Source organism: Gopherus evgoodei, chromosome 6 (genome assembly GCF_007399415.2).
Source record: "Gopherus evgoodei ecotype Sinaloan lineage chromosome 6, rGopEvg1_v1.p, whole genome shotgun sequence".
Taxonomy (NCBI): domain Eukaryota; kingdom Metazoa; phylum Chordata; order Testudines; family Testudinidae; genus Gopherus; species Gopherus evgoodei.
The window spans coordinates 116,568,051-116,593,913 of NC_044327.1; the positions used below are offsets into that span (position 1 = coordinate 116,568,051).

General features: G+C 38.2%; 1 protein-coding gene across 5 annotated transcripts in view; it reads right to left on the minus strand.

Moving 5' to 3' along the window:
- WDR7 (WD repeat domain 7) overlaps window positions 1-25,863 on the minus strand; it is a 351,772-nt gene that overhangs the window by 218,615 nt on the left and 107,294 nt on the right. For all 5 annotated transcript variants that reach the window (XR_004001091.1, XM_030568068.1, XM_030568066.1 and 2 more), the window contains 2 exons: window positions 22,105-22,223; window positions 18,697-18,820 (listed from right to left, as the gene is read on the minus strand). Coding sequence is in view for 4 of the 5 variants with exons in the window: in XM_030568068.1 (XP_030423928.1) it covers window positions 18,697-18,820; window positions 22,105-22,223 (243 nt within the window). In the remaining variant the exon portion in view is untranslated. The remainder of the gene's footprint in view (window positions 1-18,696; window positions 18,821-22,104; window positions 22,224-25,863) is intronic.

Below are 25,863 nucleotides of genomic sequence, written 5' to 3' on the forward strand. Positions count from 1 at the left end.
CCCATCAGTAAGAGGTAGAGAAGCCACAAGTCAAACTTCAGAGATTTCATGTTGTGGAAGAGTCTCAGAGGATGGCTGCACTGTATCATCCAAAATGAAGAGGCCCAAGAATGACTGGTGGGTAAAGAAATACCAGCAGATTGAGTCATTCCTTGTCTGGCACAAAGGACCACAGATCTGTATATTAAAATATACCACAGCAGCTTAGTGGCTGAATCGACAAACATTTCAAGTGCTTCTTGAATCACTATTAAAATGCATTTTATTTATAACAATTTGGCTCATGTATGATAAAGCTTTCCTTCCAGTTTATTACCAAGAATATTTGCATGAAAGAGAATCTTAGTTTCTAAAACTGCTCATCTGGTCCTGCCGTATATTCTCTACCTAAGTCAAACCTCTTTCTGTAATATCACAGTTAGTTACTTGAGAAATGAAAGAGAAAGATACAGTAAATATGATACACATTCATAATTGTCCTAAATAAAATGAAAAATATTCCTGTGGTCATCCACAATTCTTTAGAATGCCAATGAAAAGAATTTCTAATAATGACAGTTTATGAAATAGTTCTGACCAAGGCCTTATTAGTATGTGTTCCGTATTCTTACTCAAACTCACTATAACTAATAATGAAATTCCATAAATCAGTAATGCATTTTAACTGTCTGGAAGGGATGCCTTTTTCCGTTCCACTTCCACAATGAATACTTATTCTACACACTGATTTATCGCTGTCAGGGTAGCCTTACAACTGCACATTTTTACGGTTCTCATGTTAAGTAATCAGGCAATCAGTATGGGATGATATTATGTATATTTCTGGCTTTACTAATATAAGGTGGCACATGATCACCCACAAAAATAATGAACTAATGTTGCGGAAAAACAGAAAACATTCTTTTCCAACAAACCTTGAAACAATCCATATTTAGCAGAACTCTATGCCTCGCCTCAAGAATCGAGCAGGGGTTTATTAATTTATTATTTTCAAGATGAGAATGGTGGTGAAAACCATCTACTTTAAAAACATGATTAGCACACTATTATGATTTTGAAATTGTAGTGTGGACAGGTCTTGCACATTAATGCCTATAAAGTTTACAGTATTTGTCAGTACAAATCTACTACTCAGCTGCTTGGATTTAAACATATTATTTATTTATTTCCTCTCAATGTAGCTGTTTTCTAGACAAATTTCTAACAAATTTCCTGTCAGACTCTTAGGTGCTTCTTCCTCACTGGTGATCCCAAAGTCCAAATAATTTAATTACAATTTATACCACACTAGAGACAGATAAAAGCTTCAGTTAATTACTTCCCAAGAATGCTAATAATACCAGACGCTAACTATAACAGGGTTTATTAGAATATTTTACTGCGTGACAATTCCTTACCCAAAGAATTTATATTCACCAAAACGTATTGAAAAAAATAGAATATAATAATGGAGGTCAGGGTATACCATAAATATATGTGATGGCAGTAAGTTGTTACAGTTGAACATGTACAAGCCACTAGTGGAGTCACATAGATCTGCCACTTAGGAGTTATATTTCTAATCCATGAAAATTAAAGAGTTAAATTAGTCAACATTTTATATTCTCTTTATTTTAATTAACAGCATCTAAGTAAATGAAGTAATTGGCTATATTTTTAAAAATTTGGACCTTGTTTGTAATGCAACTTTCTAAGTTACTTTCTTCTAACTTTCTACCACTAATCTCTGATTTAGTACTTCCCATACCTACTCTGGTACCTCACCATTCCAAAAACACTTAACAAATCTTAACTTAAACTAAAACATTACAGCAAACGAACAAAAAAAAGAAAGCAAAACAGTTTTAAAGATCTGCTTTCTTTATAAAACAATGTTCCCCCGGCACTACCTTTTGTCTATCCAAGCCAGAAGACAGACAGGAGGTCATGGATATGGTCATGGAGAGGCTGCATCTTTATTCACTTATAATATCTGGAAGTACCTGGCAAAGAATTGTAGAGTGCAGGAAGGAAGGGATCAGCTTCCAAACCCGTTATTTATCTCCCTTTCTTCAAATCCTTTTCCAATCCATTTTCTGCGGTAACCATATCCATATCCTGCACTGCACGTCCTCCACAAATTTTATGTTATAAAGTCGCAATTTAATATTTAATCCCTCTAATCCACCCTACCAGGTCCCAGACCAGCTTTCGGAAGGCAAAAGGTACATACTTTGCTTCAGCCAATCTGACAGTGAGAGAAACTCATTCCCAGCCCTCTAAGGAAAAGGGGCAAATAAGTAATGCCCACAGCATGTCAAAATGGAACCTGGTCCTTTTGCCAGTTTATGGATAGGTGGGTGGATGCTGCCAGTCCAATCCTGGTAAAGAGGGCCTATTCATGGCTGCATGGGATATAAATACCAGCCCCTGTTCCCTCCCCCTTCACCCTCTCCACCCCTACACTCCTCTGCTCAACAGGAAAGGCAATGCAGTGACCTGTTGTCCTGACCAGGCCCCAACTGCTTCCTGCCTTTCCTGTCCATCCCTGTAAACTTTTCCACACCTGATGTAAGGCAGCCCTTAAAGGGTTCATGCCCCTTTTCTTCCAGCTGGACAAACACCCACTCCCATAGAGGTTACAGTGGACACATCCTTAACATTGTTCACTCCCTCACCATCATCCTCTTATAATTCACCAAATATTTACTTATTTAAGGCCACGGTACAGTAAGATACTTAAGCACATGCCCAATTTTAACAACATACGTGTTTAAAGTACCTTCCTGAATCAAGGCCTAATGGGATGCCCCAAACATGCAAGTAAACCCCTGCTTCAGAGTCCCACTGAACTAAAGTCTTTCCACATAGAACAGATTGCAGGATCAAGGCATGCACTCTGGTTTTTAATACAGCTTTACACATCAGTGTTTGAAGGGGGGGAGGGGAATTGAAGTTTTAACATAGATTTCTATTCTGATATGCAATGAAGCCAACACCTTTTTTGGGGGTGCGGGTGGGGAAGAAAGTTCTCCCTGAATAGCCAATAACCCAATGGTTAAGGTTTTCACCAAGTATGTGGAAGAATCAGGTTCAAGTTGCTGGTCTGAATCAGCCAGAACAAGGACTTTAAATTGGGTCTCCCAGGTGAGTTCCCTAACCATTAGGCTACTGGCTAGTCTGGGGTCAATCTTTCCTCCTCTCTTATTTTGATCAGAAACTCATGGACTCAACAAGCCTTCCCAACAAAAGTTTAGTAAAATATGTGTTTCTGCAAAAAGTTCAGTTTTAACAAACCAGAATTTTCTAACAAAATGTTTAGTCAAATGATTCCCAACCAGCTCTAATTATCACTGCTTTTTCCCTTTCTCCGATCCATCTTTGCATTGCCCAGTAGAGGGGACTGTTTTGTCTAAAGTAATGTTTCCTTTTGGCAATAGAACCTGCATCTTATTGAAAGAGTTTCCTGTTTAGGAAGTTCACAAATTTACATGGAAAACAGATTAATCACTGCAAAGGTAACAGATGACAAGGTTTGGACATTTACTTCATGGAATTCTTAGAATAGTAAATTACAATGTCAAATCAATGTTGTTGTTTTTCCTGAACTATATTCATATAATTTCACGTAAATATACTAGGACAGCTAACTTCAATTACACCAGTAAATCCCCACTGGCTTTAGAAAACCTACAATCTCACTGTTAAAATGCTATTCACATTACAGATATAACTTGACTTCATTAAGGCTGCATGGATATAATTGAGGTCAGAGTTTGTCCCTCTGTATTGTATCAGTTTGTCTTTAAATTAAGTAGGTAAATTATGTGGTCTTCTGGGGGGAGACAACACAGGCTATTGCATAATCTTTAGTTTAACATACTTTCTTTTAGTCTAAAAATGACAAACTACTATTAAACTGCAGAAGAAATTCACTTTCATACAGTAAAAACATTGCAATGCATCTATAGAAGCATGCTGTTATTCCAGTACATTACACTGATTAAATCTCACAATTCATTTTAAAGACTATTCATATCAAACAAGAGATTTAGACGGAGGAAAGGTTGAATTAGCTTAGGAAGCACTAGTCACAACTAAGAGCAGGGCTTTTTAAAGACTTAACTTTTAAAAAACAAAAATAATGAAAAATAAGAAACAGTCTGACAGAGATCTAGAGAAATGCTATCTAAAATAAACGTTCAAAGAGTAAAACATTTGGCAGATGAAAAATTGTAGAACAGGAAACAGACAGGCATAGAGATAACATAGCAGGGTTGTGTATCCAGTACCCAAACCCTTGGCTGCCTGTCAAATTACTATAGTACATCCAGATAAAAATTATTACCTAGAAAGAAAAAAGAATCAAAGGGGCACTATTTTGTAATGGTGCTGTAGAGTTGTGTCAGTGAAAATATCAAGCAATACAAAGACAATAAATTTCAACCTATGTTGTCACAATAACCCTAGAATAGAAAAGAGAAAATATCTGGATAAAATACAAAGGAAAATGGCAAAAGTGCTACTCAACATCTATTAAGATGTGGTACCAGTTAACACTATTCCGTGTTTGTAGATTATGTTTTATTAATAAAAGCTGTGGTCATATGACTTAAATCTGGAGTCTTGTGTTATGTTTTTATTCTATGCTGTCTGGGGGCAGATGGGAATGTCAGCATTGACTGTTTTAAATATACACATAAACTAGTTAGTGAAGGAAAACAGAGTGTTTTATTTGTCATGTTATTTATATATATATATAATATATATTGTTTCAGCAATGTACAACTTTTCCAGCTAATGTTAAAGTTGAATGGGTTGGCATTTTACAGGCCATAAGGCACTAGATCCATCTAATTTTTTTAGTTCAGTTTGGGTTCTTAAATTTATTAGACAAAATAAACTTTGTTTTCAAAATACTGTTTTACATTTGTATACTTCTGGCTCTTACTGCAATGTACAGTAGCAAATAATTTTGCGAATGAACAGTGAAATGCAACTCTCTACCATACAATTATTAATTAAAATGCAAAATTTGAGTGTGAAATCCTACAGTCCTTAACGAGGCAAAATTCATATTGATCCCCATTGTTTGTATGTTAATATTCACTTTAAATGTACTGAGAATACTACTGACATATCAGCAAATCACAATGGCTACAAAAGTATTAAATGCAACCATAATTTACTTGTAGCTGTGGCTCATGGAAGTGCAGTTTAGCTCACAATTAATAAATTATACTGTGATGCATGGCCAGAAACGGTTAAACACCCTGCAGGATAAATAACTCAAATTCAACCCTTAAGGACATATGGGGAGATAATGTTTGTGTTTTTTATGTATTTATATATGGGTAGTGGTCAACAATGTAATCAACAGTCCCTGACTATGCTGCATTCTATTAATTCAGAGATCAAAAGAATATCCAAGCATTTAAATGAACTGTAAATATTGCTGTACTCATCTCTCTTTGAAATGCAGAGCTAATAATCTGTTAGTGGTGGAGAAACAGGCCATTGCCTTATGTTAATTTATATAGATAAATACCAGTGATGGCCCTACTTCAATATTACCCTAATTACCTGTTGTTCCCCAAGGGACTCCGACTTGTCTAAGGTGGCTTGTAAATGTATAAAGATCCTTGGGTCTCAAGCCTTTTTTAATCTCAGATCTGCTTAAGCTTCATCAGGGGAAGTTTGAGTCGCAAGACTGAGGTCCCAGTTGAGCTGGAAACACCCTGAATATGATATTGGACATTGGACTATAACCTAGGGACTAAATTCAAAAAGACCTCTTTGCAACTACAAAGCTCACCATCTCTGTTATGTATCTGAACCTCAAGAATTGAACTCATGTCTGCATGTATATTGATCTTTTAACCATATTCCCTCCCTTTTGTTTGTTAATAAATATTAGTTTAGTAAATAAGAATTGTCTGTAAGAGTGTATTTGGGTAAGATCTGGAATATTCATTAACCTGAAAGGTAATGTGTCCAATCTTTTGGGGTTGGTAGAACCTTTTCTTTTATATGATGAAATAAGATTTTTGGAAATCTTCATCATATTTGACTTGGGTACCTGGATGGAGGCCTGAGGCTGGGTTACTTTAAGGGACAGAGTTGTTAGCTTCTGGGCAACCAGTAAGGTAATTAAAAAGCTGTTTTGTGCTGGCTTGGTAAATCTAAGTATTGAAACATCCACCAGCTTTGAGGATTTTCTGTCCCATTCTTTGCAGTTCACCCTAGTTGAATAACCTCAGCTGGCTCCCACTGGGATCCTGGTCACATATACCTAGTGAGATTTTCTCTTACATATAATTTGACAGAAATGTAACATTTAAACTTGTTGTCTAGGAGTGAAATGGTAGGATCCACCCTCCTTAGCAGGATTCTCTTGCTGAGTCCTCTACTGTTGAGGAGGATGTTGAAGTCAGACCTTTCCCACCCTTCCCTGTTTGAGGTGTTCCTTGTAGAGGATAGAGCTCTCTTCCTCACTCTCTAATGTTGCGTCATTTTTAGCTTGCTAGGGGCCTTGCAGAGCGGTTCTCAAGTTCCAACTCTCTGGGGTACTATCCAGTTCTGCAAGGCAGGCAGGGGATCAATGTAGAAGCTTTTCCCAGCAATACTTGTGCCCAGAACACCCAGACACCCCATCAAGGAATACAGCAAGGTCTGGGAAGATCAGTAATCTTTGATCTACAACCAATATTTTTATTCAAGTCCTCTTGAATCACAGCCACAGAGGACAGACCTGGATGACTACAGAAAATGGCAGGAACTGTGATTGCCAGAAACTTAACACACCTCCTCCAACAGATCATAGAAGCCTTCAAATACATTCCTTTCTTTCCTTCCTGCCAATGCAGAATGACTCACTGCAATCTATTTATTATTTTACAAATGTGCCTCTTATTCCTAACTCTTTCATTCAGTCCTTATACATAGGTTTTCTCTGCCTCTAGACCCATTCCACTTCAAGTGTATCTCATTTTTAGATGGAATGACCAGAACTGGATCCCAATGTTCAATGTTATGGTGTACTATCACTTATATAATGTTATTTTTTTTCAGTATTGCTTATAATCCCATTCTTCACATGTCTTAACTTTTTTCCTTTTGGACCACTACTGCACATTAGACAACTCAGCTGAGCTGTCCACAATGAAGCTCAGGTCTTTTAAGTGGCTTCCGTTAATTTAGAATCCATTGAGGTGTAGGAGTAGTTCAAATCATTCCTTCCAACAAGCACTACCTTGCATTTCTCAACAATGAATTTCATCTGACCAATTACCTAGCATCTTTGGTCCCTCTGAAGATCTTCAGTCTTCTGTACTCTAGATTAAACTAAATAGTTATGTCTCATTTGCAAAGCTCTTCCATCTCACTTGGATCATTAATAAATATATTAGCTTTGTAGAGATCCTTGGGACAATTATTCTTGCTTGTCGTTTTTGTCTCTTAACTAATACATAATCCATAACAGATTTTTAGCTCATCCCTCTGACTTCCAGTTTTCTTAACAGACTCTTGCAAGAGGCTTTTGATAGTGAAAATAAATCATAAAGCAGTGTTCTTTCATCCACTATTTTGTAGACAGGATCAAAGCATTCTAGGAGTCTGGCATTGCACTATTTTCTTTACAGAAGCCATGTTGGTTTGGTCCTTCCATATCATGTTTAACTAGGTGTTTTATAAATGCACGGTAATTATAGTTTCATTCAATTTACTTGTTATTAAATGAGGCTACTGGTCTGCTGTTCCCAAGATTACCCCAGTACCTTTAAAGACAGGAATATCATTTACGATACCTGCAGTCTGCTGGTATAATAACTGGTTTTAATTAAATTGCATATTAGTGGTAGCAGCTCAGCCATTTCATTTTTAATTTCCTTCAGAACCCTTGTAGGAACACCAGCCAGCTGTGGTGACTCGTCTAGTTTGTTTCAACACTTCTCTGTGACAGTATAATTTCTGACTGTTTCATATTCTTATTACTGGAAAATAGTAGGTATCTCCCAAACATTTGTTCTAGTGAAGACTAAACTACAAATAATTTAGCTTATTTAGTGGCTTTATCCTCCTGAATTGCTCCTGTTACTCCTGATAGTCCAGGAGACATACTGATTCTCTCAGAGGCTTCTTTATAGAATTTCATGTTATACGTTTTTCTGTCTTTGGCAATTTAATCTTCAGATTCCTTGTTAGGAACCAATCCCTATAATGAGTTCTGTTTGCACAGAACCCTGAAGTCAATGGGGCTCTGTACAGGTAAAATGATTCTGCTCAAGCAGAGTTCATTCCAGCATCAGGTTCTGAATCCTCTTAGTATTAAGCATATTAGCAGACATAGTTTGTGGTCCTGTGGCTTCAGATGGGATAGAGTTCCTTTTTCATTTTATATATACCTATTTTGCTTGAATGTTTTCTTGTACCTTGCCATTTATCCATACTAATTATTTTATTACTTGTTTCCTTTTCAGTTCAGGGGTACCTGTTATAACACATTTATAGTATTCTCAAGTAGTCACTTGATTGGGGTTAAGAATTTCAAGTTCCCTACATTTTCTATATTTAAATAAACATTAGTTTTTATAGACACTCAGCAATCTCAGATTACTAAACTGAGTCATTAGCCAAAAAACCTCACAGTCTGCACATGGAAGTGCTGTGACATGTTGTTAGTATCTGTACTAGAACAAACAAAACAAATATATTTTTAAAAAGCTTCCTAGACAGTTTTTCCATTTCAAAGACATGTTCCCGTATTCATGTTCAGTGTTTTGTAAAGCACTTTATTTCCATTAGCATTAAAAAACTCAGGTCTTCAGCAAATCGGCAAGAGACTAATGGTACAAATCAATATCAGATTCTTCATAGCAACTAATATTAGGTCATTTATTATATACAGGGCTTGCTAGCACCACTACAGCTATAGGTCTATCAGTGATTACATAATGAGCCCCCTTTTTAGGAAGCCCCAACTTTGCTGTGGCTTGATGTTTGACAGAATTTCACAACATAGCGACTTTTTTCTTAACTTGATTTAATTTCAGCTGTTTCTAAGTTACAGAAGTACCTACAAAACTCTTTTTTGTTGTTCTTGTTTTTTGACTACATGAAAATAATTATTTAATGAGTTTAAGCAGCTGGCCTTAATAGGAATTATACATATTATTATTAGTGCTTCTGAGAGTACTGAAAGAGGAACACTCATCGCAAATTTAAAAAACAACTGTAGATCATATATGATCATTTCTTTTTACAGTTTTTAGCCGCAACTTTTATCCAGTAGGACAGATCCCCTTGGTGAAGTAGCTGCTGTTTCCTCAGGCTCATTATTCTCACCACTACTCAGATGAATCTAAGCCATCACTGTCACTAATACAGCATTTGTGTCAGCTATTTCAGAAAATGTTGGATTTTTTATTCTAAAAGGGTGATGGAGGGATGGATTTTATATCACATACCTGCTGCAATCATTAGGCACAAGTAGAAGAATTAAGGAAAGCATGAGACGTCTCACTCTGAAATTCCTTGCTTTAATATACAAAGAGCACCACTTAGTTTTCACTTCTATGCATATACAGGGAAGTGTATCTATGTTTACCTGAACATTTCCTTTCTTCAGGCAATAAGGACCACAGATCCATTAAAATGGATTTTCAGCCTGCTTGCAGCTTTGGGGCAAACCCAGTCTGTTGGTCCCTGGCATTCTCCTGAAGTTCCCTCCAGTTAAGACAACTTCCACAACCAGGATAATTCAATTTCATTTTTCTAAATTACAGATTGGGTTAAATATATTTTGATGAAAAAGCACAATTTCTCCTACTGCAGAGCACTAGACGTTCCCCATAATGAAAGATAATTCAAATCTCTACAAGTCAGCTTCTCTCTCTACTTTGGATGATCCACTTGTTTCCAAGATGAACCAGATCTGTAGATCTCATAACTCAAAAAATGTGAGGTAAGCACAGATGAAATTTTGCTATTCTTCATTGTGATAAGTCCCCAGATCTGTTACAATATGATTTTCAAAGCAACATAAGAACATAATGTAAGAATGGCCATACTGGGTCAGACCAAAGGTCTATCCAGCCCAGTATCCTGTCTACCGACAGTAGCCAATGCCAGGTTCCTAACAGGTAATGGTCAAGTGTTCTCTCCCCTGCTATCCATCTCCACTCTCTGACAAACAGAGGCTAGAGACACCATTCTTTACCCATCCTGGCTAATAGCCATTAACAGACTTAACCTCCATGAATTTACCCAGTTCTCTTTTAAACCCTATTATAGTTCTAGTCTTCACAATCTTGTCCGGCAAGGAGTTCCACAGATTGACTGTGTGCTGTGTGAAGAAGAACTTCCTTTTATTTGTTTTAAACCTGCTGTCCATTAATTTCATTTAGTAGCCCCTAGATCTTGTATTATGGGAACAAGTAAATAACTTTTCCTTATTCACTCTCTCCACATCACTCATGATTTTATATACCTCTATCATATCCCCCCTTAGTCTCCTCTCTTCCAAGGTGAAAAGTCCTAGCCTCTTTAATCTCTCCTCATATGGGACCCGTTACAAGCCCCTAATCATTTTAGTTGCCCTTCTCTGAAGCTTTTCTAATGCCGGTATATCTTTTTTGAGTTGAGGAGACCACATCTGTACACAGTATTCAAGATTTGGTGTACCATGGATTTATATAAGGTCAATAAGATATTCTCCGTCTTATTCTCTATCCCCTTTTTAATGATTCCTAACACTCTGTTTTGCTTTCTTGACTGCCGCTGCACACTGCCTGGACATCTTCAGAGAACTATCCACGATAACTCCAAGATCTCTTTCCTGATTAGTTGTAGCTAAATTAGCCCCCATCATATTGTATGTATAGTTGAGGTAATTTTTTCCAATGTGCATTACTTTACATTTATCCACATTAAATTTTATGTGCTATTTTGTTGCCCAATCACTTAGTTTTGTGAGATCTTTTTGAAGCTCTTCAGAATCTGCTTTGGTCTTAACTATCTTGAACAGTTTAGTATCATCTGCAAACTTTGCCACCTCACAGTTTACCCCTGTCTCCAGATCATTTTTTAATAAGTTGAATGGGATTGGTCCAACGACTGACCCTTTAAAGCAGTCTGCCTCCTTTAAATATGGACATCCAAAACTAGGTATATTTTATTTCTTTCATCTCCCCTTGGACACTAAGATGCAGAGAAGAATTCTGCCTAAAAATGGCATTTGCTGAAGACTGGATGACCAATATGCAGAGGTTAGTGAATTTATGTAATGGTAGTCAGGTGGCCACTTAGCAGATCTCACTACAGGAGATGTGACTTCTCTGCTCTAAGATTGTCAGATCTTTTAAGGACTAGATTTTGATAATTAACAGAAGGGAGAATAATTCTTTAAATTTAATTTGTGACTGAAATTGCCAAGACTATGTACCAGAATCAAAAGTAAAATATTGGGTCTCATCTGAGAAACTGTCAAACTTACTCATCTGAGTACACATGGTAGCTATTGGAATGTCTACTTTAATAGACAGTAATGGTATGTCTACACTATAAAATTAGGTTGAATTTATAGAAGTCAGTTTTTTATAAATCATTTTTATACAGTTGACTGTGTGTGTCCCTACACAAAAATGCTCTAAGTGCATTAAGTCGGCAGATTGTGTCCACAGTACCGAAGCTAGCATTGACTTCTGGAGCGTTGAAGTGTGGGTAGCTATCCCACAGTTCTCACAGTCTCCACTGCCCATTGGAATTCTGGGTTGAGATTCCAGTGACTGATGGGGCAAAAACAGTGTCGCCGGTGGTTCTGAGTACATGTCATCAGGCCCCCCTTTCCCTCCCTCCTTCCGTGAAAGCAATGGCAGACAATCGTTTCGCGCCTTTTTTCCTGGGTTACCTGAGCAGACACCATACCACGGCAAGCATGGAGCCCGCTCAACTCACCGTCACCGTACGTCTCCTGGGTGCTGCTGGCAGATGCGGTATTGCAGTGCTACACAGCAGCAGCTCATTGCCTTTTGGCAGCAGACAGTGCATTACGATTGGTAACCATCGTCGTCATACTCCTGGGTGCTCTATTAGCCGACCTCAGTGAGGTCAGTCAGGGGCGCCTGGGTAGACATGGGAGTGACTCAGCCAGGTCATTCCCATCTTATGCCGAGCAATCAGGTGATGACAATGGCTAGCAGTCGTATTGCACCATCTTCTGGTGAGCAGCCAGGAGATGATGATGGCTAGCAATCATACTGAATTGTCTGCTGCCAGACTAAGATGTAAAAGATAGATGGAGTGGATCAAAATAAGAAATTGACCCAATTTGTTTTGTGAAATCAACGGCCTGCTAAACCCAGGGTTTTGAGTTCAATCCTTGAGGGGGCCATTCTGTGTGACAGTTGTTTGTGTTTCTCCTTGATGCAAAGCCACCCCTTTCGTTGATTTTAATTCCCTGTAAGCCATGTCATCAGTCACCTCTCCCTCCATCAGAGCAATGGCAGACAATTGTTTTGTGCCCTTTTTCAGTGCAGAACCAGAAGCTGCAAAAGCAAAACCAGGCAAGGAGGCAACAGCAGCGCGGTGATGAGAGTGATGAGGGCTACTAATTTAGGTGGGGCTACTATAAGGTGGGTGCATAACTGGCTGGATAACCGTGCTCAGAGAGTAGTTATTAATGGTTCCCAATCCTGCTGGAAAGGTATAACAAGTGGGGTTCTGCAAGGGTCTGTTTTGGGACCGGCTCTGTTCAATATCTTCATCAACGATTTAGATGTTGGCATAGAAAGTACGCTTATTAAGTTTGTGGACGATACCAAACTGGGAGGGATTGCAACTGCTTTGGAGGACAGGGTCAAAATTCAAAATGATCTGGACAAATTGGAGAAATGGTCTGAGGTAAACAGGATGAAGTTCAATAAAGATAAATGCAAAGTGCTCCACCTAGGAAGGAACAATCAGTTTCACATATACAGAATGGGAAGAGACTGTCTAGGAAGGAGTATGGCAGAAAGAGATCTAGAGGTCATAGTAGACCACAAGCTTAATATGAGTCAACAGTGTGATACTGTTGCAAAAAAAGCAAACGTGATTCTGGGATGCATTAACAGGTGTGTTGTAAACAAGACACAAGAAGTCATTCTTCCGCTTTACTCTGCGCTGGTTAGGCCTCAACTGGAGTATTGTGTCCAGTTCTGGGCACCGCATTTCAAAAAAGATGTGGAGAAACTGGAGAGGGTCCAGAGAAGAGCAACAAGAATGATGAAAGGTCTTGAGAACATGACCTATGAAGGAAGGCTGGAGGAATTGGGTTTGTTTAGTTTGGAAAAGAGAAGACTGAGAGGGGCCATGATAGCAGTTTTCAGGTATCTAAAAGGGTGTCATCAGGAGGAGGGAGAAAACTTGTTCACCTTAGCCTCCAATGATAGAACAAGAAGCAATGGACTTAAACTGCAGCAAGGCAGATTTAGGTTGGACATTAGGAAAAAGTTCCTAACTGTCAGGGTAGTTAAACACTGGAATAGATTGCCTAGGGAAGTTGTGGAATCTCCATCTCTGGAGATATTTAAGAGTAGGTTAGATAAATATCTATTAGGGATGGTCTAGACAGTATTTGGTCCTGCCATGAGGGCAGGGGACTGGACTCGATGACCTCTCGAGGTCCCTTCCAGTCCTAGAGTCTATGAGTCTATGAGACATAGACATGGACATAGAATTCTCACAAAGTACGGGCCAGGCAATGTGCCCTGGCAATTTGCACATCATGCTGATGAGCTCTGCATGGTCACCTGTGCTGATCAGCTCGCCACACTGGCCAAAGGGGAAATGAAATTCAAAAGTTCGCGGGCCGTTTCCTGTCTACCTGGCCAGTGCATCTGAGTTGAAAGCACTGTCCAGAGCGGTCACAATGGAGCACTCTGAGATAGCTCTCAGAGGCCAATACCGTCGAATTGCGTCCACACTACCCCAAATTCTACCCAGAAAGGCCGATTTCAGTGCTAATCCCCTCATCGGAGGTGGAGTAAACAAATCGATTTTAAGAGCCCTTTAAGTCAAGGAAAAAAAGAAAGGGCTTCGTCATGTGGACAGCTCCAGGCTTAAATCGAGGTAACGCTGCTAAATTCAACCTAAAATCGTAGTGTAGAACAGGCCTAAGTATTAACAACACTCTCTGAAGAATCTTGGTATGTTCTCAAGGAGCAGAATGAAGTTCCACAGTCATGCTTTACAATTTTTCTCCCTTTTAAAAAAAAAGCACCCCAAAGAAGGGGAAGAACTTTCAAAATAATGAGGATGATTTCTAACATAAACAACATCAGGAACAGAATAGTATATTGGATGCAGGAAGGCTAGAGAAGAAGAAATAGATGGCTCAAGGGAATTGGTAATAGGATGTAGAGCCTTTCATCTTCAGTTCACAGGTTAAAATCTAGCCCAGGCTGGTAGTGACCAAACTGGCTACTAGACAGACAGTGGCTGTTCAGTAACCAGTGTGAAATGAATTGGTGGTCAAAAATACAGTCTCAACCAGAAAAGTGTTCAGTATCATAAGCTGACGGACAGACTCAGCAGAGAGGTCAAAGTAAAAACCTTCACATCTCTAGAAACAGTTCCTTCTGGTCAGGTTTGAGACATAATGGCATGACACACACAAGGGGGCACTGCTACTGCTGTACTAGTTTTATGGACAGAGGACCTGAGTTTCCAATGCATCAATCCCAGCACCAATTACTATTTTTTTTTTGATGGGGGAAGGGAGAACAGAAGGAAAAAAAGTGAACATACCCTTTCTATATAGAGGAAGGAAGTGAAACAATGATATCCTTCAGTATTAAAAACAAGTTAAAGAGAATCTTAATATATGTTTAAAACAAAAATTAAATAAACTATTGTTTATGGTTTTTACTTAAAATGATAAAAGCCAAGGAATAATTTCAAAAGGAAGGAAGGTAAACTACCAGCCAGTGTAGTCCCTACTTCTACCTCCAATGTCTAGGCATTACTGTACACAATGTAGGGTCACAGACTCAAAACACTAGGAAATACTTCTGAACTGGCCAATTATTTATTGTTGTGTACATGGCAAACTGTAAAAGTAGGCAAAATTACTGTAGATTAATATTTAAACAAATATTTACATTATATTCAAATAGATCCTCTATCTCTGAAAACTGGGCAAATGAGACATGTCATGAGTAGTTCCTTTAAGACACAGTGTTACTGCTTCCAAACAAGCAGCTAGACAGTGAAGTGTTGGGTGATCTTCAAGGTCTGAATCTGGCAAATGCTTAGGCATGTGCTCAGGGGCGGCTCTAGACATTTCAACGCTCCAAGCATGCCCCGGGAGGCGCTCTGCCGGTCGCCGGTCCCATGGCTCCAGTGGCGCTCCCTCAGGCGTGCTTCCACCGAAGCCGCAGGACCAGCGGACCCTCCACAGGCATGCCACCAATGGCTGGCTGCCTGCCGCTCTCCCGGCAACCGACAGAGCGCCCCCTGCAGCATGCCGCCCCAAGCACGCGCTTGGCATGCTGGGGCCCGGAGCTGCCCCTGCATGTGCTTATCTTTAATATCATGAGTAGTCTCGTTTATTTCAATAGCTATTTTGACTTCAGTGGGATTACTCTCTGTAATTGTTAACCAGGTACAGAGTGTTTGCAAGAATGGGGCCTAAATGATGAAGATAAGCATGAATAAATGTACTAAAAAGCTCATAAGGGTTACGTGAGTTCATTATTTTAGTATAGAGTTATTGTACCTATTTAGAGAACTGCGTGTATTTTTCACTATTTTATTACACTAGAAAAACATTTAAAAAACCCAGAAAATATTAAGACAGTATAGTTTTTATTAGTAATATGTTCAAAAAAGTTATCAAGAGCCTTGGTCAGCAAAAACAGCACTTAAAATTTTAGATTAAAAAATCCTATATAACCTCCAAAGAATTGTTGGGAGGGGAGGTGTTTGTTTTTTTTAAGTAAAAAAGTTAGGCAAAATAATAAAAAAAGTCTGTATTAATATAATCTTAAAATGTGATTTCATCAAATTTCAAAAGGTAAGCAAAGTCAGCCAAGCCAATACTTGGGTGGGAGCCAACCACAGAACACAGAGGTGCTGCAGATGAATTTTAGTGATTTCCAAGTCAGGAAATTAAATATGACCAACGTACATGTTTCCTGTAGTTTCTATTAGATTCTCCTTTGTTTCTTGTTCTAATCTTTTGTGAAATATTGATACAAGAATTATAAAAGGAAAAAGACTTCTTAGTTCATCTACTTCATCCACAGGATTAGGGTAGAATAAATGTTGGTGCACACGTTACTGCACATTTTAGCAATTAATTAAATTATACCTATGTGTTAAACTCTATACCTGTAAATCCAATTTCAATATAGGAAATTATTACTGTTTTTACAAAAATAATGCCTTTTAAGTAGTTGACACATCAACAAATTCATATTATCTTTCATAAAATACTATAATGAAATAGCACTGAAGCTTAAGGGATTTCCCCTAAACTTACAATAAAATCAAATTTGAAGACTCCATTGGCCCCAATTACAAGTTGCTGTAGAAATATCATTGATATCTTACAGAAATATTAAATTAGGAATAGGTTATAGCAGCAAATATTGTAGCTAGGAAAATCCAGTTTTCATAAACTTATATTTATTAATAATCGTTGAGTGGACCAAAATCAAAATCTAAAATGTATAAAGTCATTTTGCATCTAAAACAGAATATTTTTCAAAGTTTTCTATTAGGGATAAAGATGGCTATTCAATAGCTTGAATAAAGTGGCTTGGTGGTCTCAGAACAGCCTCTAGTGAACAGATGTTACAAATAAATATCACACTACTACCTTTACTGGCAGTATCAATAGAGACAATCACAGAGACTAAACTACCTTTCTTACTCTTACTGATGATCTCCACATCTGAGGCACATGTGTGGGTAGAATGGAGAAGCTTGCTTTATCAAAATATGTATGGTACATATTCAGTGGATAAACACTTAATTCTCAGGACCACCAATGTAGCATCTTTCAACACCACCAAAATTAGGTCCCACCCCATAATCTGATCCAAGTGGGAGGACCCTTGTGTCAGGAAGTACTCCAGGTACTTCAGTAGGAATGTGTGTAGAAACAAGGGTATTAGTAGATCAGACTGCAGGACCTGGGCCTTAACAACAACAACTAGTTTTGGGGGTTTTTTTAAACAAATTGTTCCATGAAACTTGGTTTATTATATAAGGAAAGACAAAGTGCAACTCCTTCTGTTATGCAGCATTAATACAAGATGGAATATTTCAAAGTATTCCAAGATGCATTCATCAATATATCTAAGAAAACTAAACTATTAGAATTTCCTCCTCTCTACTGGAAAACAGCATCTCTAAGGGTAACATTTTTAAAGCAACTATATTTATTTATATTTAATAACTCAAACCTCATTACCAGAGTACCATAGGCACTTAGGAATCCAAGTTCTGTTGACTTTTAGCAAGATGTGGGCTCCTAAGTGACTTCTGCAAAAGGTACTGAGGCTTCTAAAGTCATTTCTGTGCTTTTGAAAATATTATAGAAATAGTTCTAGGTGTGTGTGGGGGGGAGAATGTTATGGAGGGAATATTTAAAACACATAAATTGCACTTTATTGAGTTGAAAATAAATCTATGAATATTCTTTCAAAGTAAATTGGAATATTAATTTATTGATGTCTTATAACGCTGCATGGCACTAAGTCTGAAACGTAATGTCTAGAAGTAGAAGGTAAACCATGGCTCCAGCCATTAATTCAAAGATAGCATAAGAAGAGGAGCAGAAAAAACTACATTTATTCAAGGCTACTGGACAGATTTATGGAAAAGCTGAATTTAAATAACGAGGAAGTTACAAAGCCTTCTGTTGTTCAGCTCACAAACACATATCCAATTACCATCAGAGAAATCTCTCCCATCCTTATAACTAATTTTTCATATTTTCTTTTAAATTCAGCCCTACTCTGTTGAATTGTAGCAAGATGATCTAGTTAACCATGTCCTTGGCAGCACAAACTGTTTGAACTTTACTTAGGCGGGGGAAAGAATGAAGGATTAGTATTTGGTTTTCCTTCCAGTTTTACAACAATGAATTCACTAGGAAATTTCATAGGATAAATATTGATATAAATGTAACACTAGCCATTCCCCAAACGTGAACTGGACCAGACCAACCTTGCACAGGTATTTCAGACACATACAGTATATGCCCATGAGCATTTAGGAGACAACAGCTCTAGCTCCAGTTTACCTTTTTTCAAACAACATTTGACATTAAACTACTTGTAAATAAATACAGAGAGAGGTTTTGGTCAAGAAATTTTAGTGCTGCTTTTGCTAAATAAACTATTGCTTTTTTAAACAAATGACCATTGAAGTAGTATGCTCTCTTTTTTCCTCCTTCTTCTTTAGAGAGAAACACACACAAAACATCACAGAATTTAACAGGACAATATTTATAGCACAAATCTGTGATTGTGAAGCTGATCATTCAGAAAGAGAAACGTTTGATTGCCCAGACAGCTAATAACCTAAATTCTGGGATTTCATTAAATAACAGATATTACAAACAAAACAGCTTTCCTCTTTGTACCAGTATTCATATTTGTTGTTGATACACTTTCCGTAGTCATATATTTTAACAAATTAGTTTCAGGATAAATGGAGAGTACTCACGTGATATAATACTGTCAATATATTGTGGTAAATATGGAGCCCAAGCATCAATTGTTTCTTTCCGCCCTGCCTGTTCAATTCTTCTCAGTTCTGCTAACAGCAAGGCCTGGGCAGCTTCCCTTACCTATAAAGTAAACCAGAATATCATACAAGGTCAACTCTCAAATAAGATTTACAAATATTTTAAAAAGGTAATGGGAAAGTTATCCAGCCATTACATTCTTACAATACAAACAGCAGAGCTAAGCTAAAAAGATATATTTACAAAACCCAACTCAGGCATCACATACTTATGTCACCAAGTTACAGTTCGGTCCCTGCTTCCCCTAGCTGGGGCTGAGGTTGGGAAGGTATGCTGCACAAGTCATATAGCTGCTTTAACTACACCTTGCCTTCCAGAGGAAGAGTTATAAAGCCCCACAGTAGCTACTTTTCCGTGCCAATGAAAAGATCAGCAATCTAAGGAGGCCAAGTTAGGGAAGGGAGAATACAAGGGAGCTCACAACTAAGTCCTGAATTTATAGAGCATGATATTTGGATATTTAGCAACAGATCTAAGAAATTAGACCTTCTTTTCTGTGAAAGATGTTTAAGGAAAATTAAATTTGGGACTTTCTAGAACTACTTAGAGAGAATTCTATAGAATTCTCTTCTATACTTTTCCAACTTCAACAAAGTTTGAAAAAAAGTTAAAAAACCACATTTTTTAAAAAGTCATTAAATTTAAATATGCTTTTGCCCATTTAGTATATAATCTGGACAACTGAGCAATAGTAGTGGAAGAAATCTTCAGAAGATTTTCATGTTAAAGAAAAAAAAATACTATAAAATCAACAAATACAAAATATTATTTTAAATGTAAATGGCAAAATTTCCATTCATAGATGTCAAAGCATTTAATAAAAGTAAGCATCAGCATATACATTTACATATGGGGTATCTGAGACACAGAAGTTAAGGCACTTGCCCAAGGTCAAAGAAGAAGTCACTGACAGAGCAGGGTCTACACCTGACAGCTCACTCAAGTGTTCTAGCTACCAAACTTTGCGGCTGAGGAAAATTGCAGTTATCTTTGAAAGTGATTGTGCTTTCTGGGAACACGAACATGTTATATAATATCTAGTAATAGGACAACTACTCAGAAATATACAAATCTACCAGTGCTTTTGTACAAAGTATACTTCAGGCAGATAACACAAAGCATATACCAATTAAACTTGGAGACTGCTTAAATTCTACACCTCTGTTCTTCATTCCTTTCATTTAAAGCTGCACAATTAACTCCTCTGCTGCCCCTGCTCCCCCCAAACAGCATAGGTGGTGCCAACCCATTTTCAGACTATTGTAAATGTATTCCAAAAATTATAATAACTTTGCAGCCTCTTAATAGAAATCGAGTTGAAAACTTTGTCCTTAATGAGATTTTAAGCAGATTCCAGAAAATTCTAGATCTGAATGGATAAAATATATTTCAAATATATACAGTACATTTATGTTTCCTGTTTGTCATTGTAGGTTACTCAGAAATTAAGAAAAAATACAGATGTTAAAATGTCAAAGGAATGTTTATAAACTAACCAGAAAATTAAACATAATATACATGAAATTGTAGTATGTTTCATTTTGAAACAGACAAAGATACGGTGCAGTGAATATGTCCTCCCTGAACCTAAATACTGTTTTTAGGTCTCTGGGACATAATGAAAAAAATCATCTCTGACAGTTACATAGAGCTAAATTCTACGTCCATTTCCATAACTAAATGAAAAAAAAAATTAAACAAATGTTAATAGTTTTTTAGCTTTCATTGACTTCTTGACACATTGAAGAGTGCATTCACTTAGAATCATAGAAGATTAGGATTGGAAAAGACTTCAGGAGGTCATCTGGTCGAACCCCCTGCTCAAAGCAGGACCAACACCAACTAAATCATCCCAACCAGGGCTTAGTCAAGCAGGCCTTAAAAAACCTCTAACAATGGAGATTTCACCACCTTGATAGGTAATCCATTCCAGTGCTTCACAACCCTTTTAGTGAAATAGTTTTTCCTAATATCCAACCTAGACCTCCCCCCCTGCAGCTTGAGACCATTTACTCCTTGTTCTGTCATCTGCTACCACTGAGACAGCCTAGGTCCATCCTCTCTGGAACTCCCCTTCAGGTAGTTGAAGGTTGCTATCAAATCCCCGCCCCTCCACTCTGCTCTTCTGCAGACTAAATAAGCCCAGTTCCCTCAGCCTCTCCTCATAAATCATGTGCCCCAGCCCCCTAATAATTTTTGTTGCTCTCCACTGGACTTTCTCCAATTTGTCCACATCTGTAGTGGGGGGCCCAAAACTGGACACAATACTAAAGATGTGGCCTCACCAATGCTGAATAGAGGAGAATAATCACTTCCCTCGATGTGCTGGCAATGCTCCTACTAATGCAGCCCAATATGCCATTAGCCTCCTTGGTAACAAGGGCATACTGTTGACTCTTTTTCAGCTTCTTGTCCACTGTAATCCCCAGATCCTTTTCTGCAGAACTGACGCTTAGCCAGTCAGTCGGTCCCCAGCTTGTAGCCGTGCATGGGATTCTTCCATCCTAAGTACAGGACTCCACACTTGTCCTTGTTGAACCTCATCAGATTTCTTTTGGCTCAATCTTCCAATTTATCTAGGTCACTCTGTACCCTATCCTTACCTTCCACCACATCTACCTCACCCTCCAGCTTAGTGTTATCTGCAAACATGCTGAGGGTGCAAACCATTCCATCATCCAGATCATTAATGAAGACAGTGAACAAAACCGGCCGCAGGACAGACCCCTGGGGCACTCTGCCAATCAGACATCGAACCGTTGATCACTACCCATTGAGCCCAACAATCTAGCCAGATTTCTATCCATCTTATAGTCCAATCATCCAGCCCATACTTTTTTAACTTGCTGGCAAGAATACTGTGAGAGACTGTATCAAAAGCTTTCTCCATATCCACAGAGTCAGTTATCTCATTGTTTTATTTCATTTTATTTCACTTATTTTATTAAATAAAAGAGAAGACCTATAAACTGCTTGGAATTCAGCTACTCCAAATGAATTTGTTAAAATGGTCTGTAGATTAGGGAAAGGGGGTTTTCTACTGCCAAATAAAATTACTTACAGGTATTTTAGATGACATCCAGTGGCCAGTTAGATAAACCACAGATTCATATTTCTCTTGATAAAGTTCTACAGTTCTAGCTCCCTATTTAAATCCAAAATACTGGTTTAAAATATAGAGAGGCCAGGTATCTGTTTAAAAGATGACCTGCTATTTAAAAATATATTAACCATTATCCAATTTTGCAGCTTACAATTTTTTTTAGAACCTAAATTCTTTGACATATGCAGAACCCTTTGTTTTGCAATTTGCAACTTAATATTACCTCCAAGCATCGATCCTGCCACCTGCGAGCTAGCATCTCAAGAAGAGGAGGTCTAAATTTCTCCAGCCCCAACAGGTCAGGAAGCATAACACAATGCATAGCGGCTAATTGACTCCATCCTGTTAAAATATGTTAAAAACAGGCATAAAAACACATAGGTAATTTTAAAAACGAAAGGATAAAATAAATGCATTTTATTTAAATGTATTCAAAATATTTTTGGATTTACTCTGGCCACGGCTTAGGACATGCACTTTTTCCCTAAGGCTAAATTGCTTCTTAGGGAACAGTGTGGAAACTACTCTGGATGCAGACAGATCTCTCACTGACAAGATCAGTGCCTTAGAAAATAATAAGCAATACTTTTTCCTGTAAGGCAGATATTTTTACATAAAGAATAATATTCCTGTTGCCACAAAAAAACAAATACACAGCTAAATCTCTGTTCTAAGCTAAATTCAGACAAGTTTGTCAATTGCAACAACTCACAAAATGTTACATAGTAGCAAGAAGTCACAAAAATCAACGTTCAAGAAAAACAAATAAGACAAACCAAACAGATGAGTTACTACTACAGATATGAGGTATATTTAAATAGCAGTTAAAAGAATCTTTGTTGAGATCAAAAGAGGGCTGCGTGTCAGCTAAAAACATGGACATCTGTTTGTCATCGTCATCTGAAGCAGAACAGAATTCTTTTCCCCTCTGTCATAGGAACCTAAGCTGTAACCGTACATAGAACTTGCCCATCAATTTCCATGGGCTCTGGGTCATCTTTCCATACTTTCCAGTGGACATTTGATCAAGCCTCCACAGCACATATGTATCAACCACACAAATTGAATTGGCTCTCTAAGGCTCAGATCCTGCAAAGAAAACTAACTGGTCAGATCCCTACACATGTGCAGAGCCTCACTGACTTACACTGGGGTCTATCTGCCTGTGTCTCAGTGCACGCTGAGAATCAGGGTCTCAGTCATAACCTACATTGTGGTCTTCACTCAACAAAGTATTTAAAACATGCTTTGAGACTTAAAGTGCGTAAGTTCATTACTGAATCAGGGACTATACATAGAACAAAAAAACAAAATCCATGAATTCATTCAACATTGAAGTTGAGATTTTAAAAAGCACCACCCAAGAAATTCAAAGGAAATGTAACTCAGCTGGCTCGTATGTATATTATAATTTGCATTACTTTATATGGAGTTAATGCCTTAATATTCAAGTGCAACATGTCCAGATTACAGTCATTAAGCAAGTAAAGTGTCAGCAGTAATACTCCACATTGTTTTCATTTTTGTACTTAATTTATTTTTAGTTTTTTGAAGTATTATTTTAAATAACAAATAGAAAAGGCGCTAGTTTAAAGTGACCTACAGCACATGAAAATAGAACATACAATTCAATATTTGCATGAAAGCTTGACCTGTTCATTTAAATCCTTATTTCAACATGTAACGCTTCAGACATATATTCATACCATAACACACTGAAGCATCACACCTCCTATGTTTTTTTTTTTAAAAGTCAGTAAAAATAAGCATATCCAACTTGTACAATATGGTATTTTAGAATGTTTATAACTTATTCCAGGTAAAATTTCTTGAATTGTAATCTTTATTGCAGAAAAAAGATCCTCTCTCTTAACTGACTCAATGAGTACTACAAGTCAGTGGGGCTTTCCAGGGACTCAGGAGTCCACTATGAAAAGTGAATTTCTTGATCAGGGTTTTGATCGATGCCAAGTTTGATTTATTTTAGTTATTTTTATTTTTTTGTAAACTCTAAAAATGATTTGTGCATGGAAGGCATCACAATACTTTCATTAACTATGGAAAGGTCTTTCCTTCATTCATAGGTACCATTAAAAACCATACAAAAATAATGTCAAGCTTTCCTACAGAAAAGAACATTGGTAGTACTCAAGTTTAAGAAATGACAAAATACTCATACTAACAGTTATTCTCAAGAATCTTTACTACAAATTTGATATTCCTGTCATTGCAAACTGTAAAACAGAAATTACATCCACAACAGAGAAACTAATCTGTTAAACATAATACTAAAGATATTTAAAAAAAAAATTTAAAATGGTTTCATGGCTCCAGAATGCAAAATGCATATGTTGCCATAGTTGTGGCCATTCAAGGTGCCTGAACTGGAGCTCCATTTATATATGTAGGTGTGGCAAATTCAATTTATATTTATTAATAATTTCAATGGAAAGTATTTGTCTTAGGGCTGTCAAGCAATTAAAAAAATTGATTGTGATTAATCTGGCTGTTGTTAATAGAATATCATTTATTTAAAGATTTTTTAATGTTTTCTAATTTTCAAACATATTGATTTCAATTACAACGCAAAATACAAAGTGTACAGTACTCACTTCATAATTATTTTAATTACAGATATTTGCACTGTAAAAAACAAAAGAAAAAGACGGTTACTCACCTTTGTAACTGTTGTTCTTCGAGATGTGTTGCTCATCTCCATTCCAGTTAGGTGTGTGTGCGTGCCATGTGCACGTTCGTAGGAAGATTTTTACCCTAGCAACACTCAGTGGGTCGGCTGGGCGCCCCCTGGAGTGGCACCACTATGGCGCCGGATATATACCCCTGCCGACTCAGCCACCCTTCAGTTCCTTCTTGCCGGCTACTCCGACAGTGGGGAAGGAGGGTGGGGTTGGAATGGATATGAGCAACACATCTCGAAGAACAACAGTTACAAAGGTGAGTAACCATCTTTTCTTCTTCGAGTGCCTGCTCATATCCATTCCAGTTAGGTGATTCCCAAGCCTTATGTAGGCGGTGGAGTCGGAGTGAAATGTGGCAGAATGTAAAAATGCTGAGCCAGAGGCTGCAGCATCTCTTGACTGTTGAACCAGAGCATAATGCGAGCAAAGGTATGGACTGAGGACCATGGAGCTGCGCGACAGATCTTGTGGGTAGGTACACGAGCCAGTAAGGCGGCAGATGAAGCCTGAGCCCTGGTAGAAGGCACGGTGATATGGCTTGGGGAAATATGAGACAAATCATAACAAGTGCGGATGCACGCCATCACCCGAGATGAGATCCTCAGAGGAAACGGGTAGGCCTATCCTTCGGTCTGCTATCGCAACAGAGAGTTGGGGGGGGTTTACGAAATGGTTTTGTCCGCTCAATATAAAATGCGAGCGGTCTACGGACATCCAGGGAGTGCAATTTTGTTGCCCCCATTGCGCTGAGTGTGGTTAACATGAAAGGCTGAAACCACCTTAGGGAGGAAAGCCGGGTGTGGTCGTTACTACACCTTATCTCTGTGGAACATAGTGTACGGCGGAACCACTGTAAAAGCCCTGAGCCTGGAGACTCGCCTGGCCGATGTAATGGCTACAAGGAAAGCTGTCTTCCAAGACAGGTATAGCAGCGAGCAGGTAGCTAACGGCTCGAAAGGGGGAGACATAAGTCTGGTTAAAACCAGGTTGAGGTCCCAGGTTGGGGCTGGGTGGCATACTTGAGGGTATAAGCGCTCCAAGCCCTTGAGGAACCTCGAAACCATGCAGTGTGAGAACACGGAACGTCCACCTTAGCCTGGGTGGAAGGTAGAGATGGCTGCCAAGTGTACCCTCAGCGATGATACCGCTAGGCCCTGCTGTTTTAGGCCAGGGGTAGTCCAAAATAGAGGGGATGGAGACCTCAGTAGGAGTAAGATCAAGTGTTTCGCACCTGTAGGAGAAACGCTTCCACTCGGACAGGTACGTTGACCAGGTGGAAGGCT